Source organism: Montipora capricornis, chromosome 12 (genome assembly GCF_036669925.1).
Source record: "Montipora capricornis isolate CH-2021 chromosome 12, ASM3666992v2, whole genome shotgun sequence".
Taxonomy (NCBI): domain Eukaryota; kingdom Metazoa; phylum Cnidaria; class Anthozoa; order Scleractinia; family Acroporidae; genus Montipora; species Montipora capricornis.
This window is the reverse complement of record NC_090894.1, coordinates 13286972-13291971: the sequence shown is the minus strand read 5'-3', so window position 1 is coordinate 13291971 and position 5000 is coordinate 13286972. Positions and strand designations below refer to the sequence as shown.

The 5000-nt window shown below is 40.5% G+C and overlaps 1 protein-coding gene across 2 annotated transcripts in view; it reads left to right on the top strand.

Moving 5' to 3' along the window:
- The window catches only part of LOC138026807 (polyribonucleotide nucleotidyltransferase 1, mitochondrial-like), an 18895-nt gene that overhangs the window by 13226 nt on the left and 669 nt on the right, over positions 1-5000 (top strand). For both annotated transcript variants that reach the window (XM_068874261.1, XM_068874262.1), the window contains 8 exons: positions 353-424; positions 519-582; positions 1418-1501; positions 2106-2189; positions 2397-2503; positions 2888-2949; positions 3248-3326; positions 4680-5000. The exon at positions 4680-5000 is cut by the window's right edge and continues 669 nt beyond it. In XM_068874261.1, coding sequence (XP_068730362.1) covers positions 353-424; positions 519-582; positions 1418-1501; positions 2106-2189; positions 2397-2503; positions 2888-2949; positions 3248-3326; positions 4680-4880 — 753 coding nt within the window. In that variant the 3' untranslated portion in view covers positions 4881-5000. The remainder of the gene's footprint in view (positions 1-352; positions 425-518; positions 583-1417; positions 1502-2105; positions 2190-2396; positions 2504-2887; positions 2950-3247; positions 3327-4679) is intronic.

Genomic DNA, 5000 nt, shown 5'->3' with positions numbered 1-5000 from the left:
AGGCTTGGCGTGGTAAAACAAAGCATTTTTGGTCTCCCGGGACAGGATGGCCGCCGTGTGACAAGGGCGAATGCTTTGCGCAAATATGTGACTTCCGTTTTGTGTCTGAAAGATTTCACGTATCTAGCGAGCTTGCAGCTCTAATGCAATTGAAATTTTATTTCTTTATTTGTTTTTATTTTTTTTAATTTTAATATAATTTCCTATGTAAAACAAAGAAAAGTGTGTTGGGTGTATCTTCTCCATTTACTACTGCCTTTAGTTCCAATCTTGTTTGTTCTTGTGATAATACAACTGAAATATCGCGATATGAGAATTACAGTATCATGAAGTAATTTGAATTCGATTTCAGGGTATCGAAGACTTCATGGGAGATATGGACTTCAAACTGGCTGGAAGCAGGGATGGAATCACCGCTTTGCAGGCACGTGGATCTGTTTATGGACCTGTGTAGAGTGGTTGTGGTGTCACTGACCGTATACGTCCAAGGGCTAATTTTTAAAAATTTTCTGTGACAGGCTGACTTTAAGATCCCTGGACTACCTCTACATATTGTAGAAGAGGCTGTTCACAAAGCTACAGGTATGTGTGGTTGCCAGGGAGGCGAGGGTAGGGTATGGTTGTTTACCACTCCCCAAAAATTTCTATGGGAACTTAAATGAAGGGATTTCAATAAAATTTGATGTTGGCGGCTCGTTTGAGTACTCTAGTCTTCTAGCGCTGGAGCACTTTTGATTTTTTGAGGAGAGGACAAGATAAGACAAGACTGGACCGGACCAGGACCAGGACCAGCTTAATTGACCACTCCCCATAGGGGCTTTTCAGGGCCAATGAAACACAATCAACGAAACGACGGAATAGAACAACAACAACAACAACAACAACAACAACTGTTAAGAATCCCAACTGGCCGGAGGCAAACCAGTTGGCTATTTACAAGTGCAGCTGGGAAATTGAACCAGGGACAACAAGGAACAAGTTCAGCGAATGGTCAGAGCGGGTCTTGAACCCGGGATCTCCGGATTTCAAGGCAAGCGCCCTAACCACTGAGTATCCGGAGAAAACCTCTCGGTGAAGAGAAGAGAACCAACAAACTCAACCCACATATGACGCCGAGTCTGGGAATCGAACCCGGGACATATTGGTGGGAGGCGAGTGCTCTCACCACTGCGCCATCCCTGCACACCATCAATTCGTAGAGTAAATGACTGTTGTCATTGTCGAAATGAATTTTTATCTTAGGTTTGTTGGCCATCGGTACTTATTGAAACCTCAGTAAATAGTTATTTTATGTTGAAGTGCCCGACTGGAAATGTTTCCAAAATTTAGTCAAGTTTGTAAAGGAGCACCAAGGTGCGTGTTCCAATGATTTTTTTCAGGATTTGACTTTTGTGGTGTTTGTGTATTCTGTTAACAGAGGACAGAATGAAAGTTCTGGATGTCATCGAAGAATGTCAAAGTAAACCCAGGGAAAAACCCAAAGAAAACACTCCGGCCTTAGGTAATTGAAGACACGCTGTGTCTGAATGGTCGGCAACCGGTCAAGATTTTCGGATCACTCAATAACTGGCATGTTTTGGCAGCCATTTCAAATGGCGCTGATAAACGGCGTTTTGGTCTGGGTTTTTAAATGCTGCGCTAGAAATCCCAGGACCAGTTTGGAAATTGAGCCCGCGATCTTTAGATCAGACCATCGTTGTTCTTCCGACTCAGATTTAAAGTCCAAATACCTATTTCAAAACATCAAGGCCACATTAAGTGTGATAAGAACCCATTTCCGTTGAATTCTTAAAAATGCAAAAAGTATTTCGGGGTGTAAGCGTCGTTGGTTGAATTTTCATTGGAGTTCTTACAGTGCGAGAGAACTGAGTTCGAATCGTTGAAATACCGTGCTTTTTTCAATTTTGTAAAATTATCAGACTGCCTTTCATTTGGAATTTTTTCGAACCTTCACCGCTTGACTGCTTATAATCTCAGTGAATTTAAAACCCTTCGCAAATTAACAAACACCCTGGTTAGAAGGGTTTTGCAGAAACGTTTTCAAACATTTTAAAAATTAGAAAGAAAATCTAATTTTTCTTCTAAATATTTCTTTCCTCGATTAGCAAGTGTATTTCTTCCTCAAGCTAAAAGCAAAAAGCTGGTGGGAGTTGCAGGTTTGACGATAAGAAATCTCCAAGAAGAGACAGGTTTGATTTTTCTGTTTAATAGTATCTGTCGATTGTGACTTTCAAACACAAAATGGCTGATAGTGAAGGAGGGAAAATATCAGACACGAGATTCTAAACGCGCGAGGGTGGGTTGTCACGCGCGTGAAAAGAGGGAGGACGACATCCAACCAGGATCATTTCCTAACTGCCCCTTCACTCGCGGATGTGATTTTTTTTTCTTTTAAGGTGCAACCATCAGCAGAGTTGAAGAAGAGCAATTCTCTGTTTTTGCTCCAAACGCGAAAGCTCTGCAGGAAACAATGGCGAAGATCAGTGATCTCACCTCCGAAGACGTATGTATCATTTACAGACAGCACTCGAATCCACAAGTGCAGGGTTTCCACGGTCTGAAGCCAAAAAAAAAAAAAGATTATTGTGACCGGGTTGGAATGTAGATAAAGCGTCTCTTCTTCCACCAATGTGTCACAGCTTCTGTTTTTGTGATTTCCGTCATACTTTGGTTGAGTGCAATGCCAGTTCTCTACTCTTCTACTCTTTTTCGATAAGTTTTCCTTTCGTTACTCAGTTTTCGAAGTAATCCACACATGCCGTCATCATCATGATCATGATGATCATGATCATCATCATTAGTATGTTTTCTCTCCGGCAACATCCTTTCCATCATCATCCGTTGTAATCAGAGTTGACTTTAAACGATGTAACGTTGCTTTTTCCAGGACCATTGGACAGAAATTCTTGAAGTTGGTGAGAAATACACTGCAAAGATTGTCGAAGTGAGGTCAGTGAATGCTACAAATTTCATTTGTATGCATTTCAAAAATAGTATCTCATGCCCGCTCCTTAATTAATTTGTCTTTGCTTATTTGTATTGAAACAAAGGAGATTCGTTGGTGTACCAGCAAATCGATCAATCGATCAATCAACACCAATCAATCAATGAATCAATCAATCGATGATCAATCAATCAATCAATCAATCAATCAATCAATCAATCAATCAATCAATTATCCAATCAATTGGTTATCGATCATTCATTTTGAGTGAATCAGTTGGTGTCTAAGCGATTTTTTTTTCAGGGAGTATGGTGTTATGGTGGAGCTGCTCCCAGACACACCCACTGTGTTGCTACACGTGCGCGAGATGGATCACAGCAGAGTGAGTCAACAAAATATTTTTAAACTAATTTTGGAATGATATTTGCTGAAGTTGCATCAAGGTCCAATTCACAACTTGCACAATCCCATAATGCAATCGGTTTTGGGGGGTTCTTTACATAAATACAGTACAAGTTATTGACTCTTGGGACTGAATCATGTTTCAGTGAACAGGATATCCATTGTTTTTATGTAAAGAGCCCCCCAATACGGATTGCATTATGGGATTGTGCAAGTAGCGAATTGCATCCTCGTTTCCAGGATCCTTCCCTTCGCTGAAGGGAAAAGGTCCTGGTTACGAGGTTCGCTCCCATTGCTGACTACTGCTAACTAGTCGGACAGAAAAGGCAATAATAAAGTTAGCAAATGCAAGTTCAAAATATATTTATTTGGGAATAAAACGAAAGAAAGCGTCACGCTTTTCGCTACTCGAAGACTATTACTAATAGTCCTCTAGTAGCGTATCCAATCAAAATCCAGGATTTGCATTAGTCCACCAGTTGGGTGATTCTAATGATAAATAGTTGATTGAGTTTTAATCCTTGCTTCACAAAACTGAATTATGTGAAAACTTGACGAAACATTGCTCTAGATCAAGAAACTATATGAAACTAAAATGGAAACAACTGCCGTCTAGTTACAATGGCTATGCATAGTAAGTGAAATAAAAACGTTAGCTCGGCTGTTGTCCTATTTACAATGGCTATGAATGGAACAATTCGTCATTCTGTTCGTCTTAAGGACAGAATTACGTCCACGCGTCAGATCTCTGATAACACTCTTTTGCGTATATCTTGTGCATTCCTCGCACGAGAAAACATTTATACGGTTAAAAATGTCATGAAAACGGAGCAGCGTCGTAGCCAAGTGGTTGAGCCGTTGGATTCGAAATCCGAACATCGTAGGCTCTGCCAATAAGCAAGAGGAACTCTTGGTAGTCTTGAATTTTCTCTTTCGACGCTCATTGAGATGGTTCCCCTCTGGGATTTTATTAACTGCCACATGTGCGAATTTATCCCTTGTTTCACGGGCCCCGAAAATCCCCTCTTTCACTGAGACAGTTATTTTTATAATAAATGCTATTTACTTTATTAAGAATTCGTTTAGATCGTCTCTTTTGTTATCGAAGTTAGGTCATAGCGACAACTCTGTTAAAAAAGAAAAGAAGAACCGCAAAAAAAACAAACAAACAAACAAAGAAAAAAAAACACTCTATGAAATCACTGATAAGGTTTGACGAAGCTTTTTGATCTTAAGATTGCTAAAGGGGGTTTTCCCTGAGATGCCCTCTTATCAATTGGACACGCCCCACGAAAAGAACACTGCCTACTGCTTTCTTTTCTTTCTCTCTTAGGTTTATAATCCGAAACAGCTGAAAATGAAAGTTGGAGATACCGTAGATGTCAAGTACCTCGGACGGGACGAGCATTCGGGGAGACTTGAAATCTCAAGGAAAGCTTTATTACCAAAACCATCGGTGGAGCCATTGAAGAAAACAAATGGAGTTAAAGATGACATGACACCTGAGGAATTTATTGCTACGTTCCTTAAATGATGGGAAGACCAGAGCTACCTTTCTCAGTGTCCCACTGTTTCCCTGAGGCGAGAAGAAGAACCCTGGCGAAGGAAGGACAAAAATAATTGGCCTCGATGAGCTTCCTTCTTGTTTCCTTCG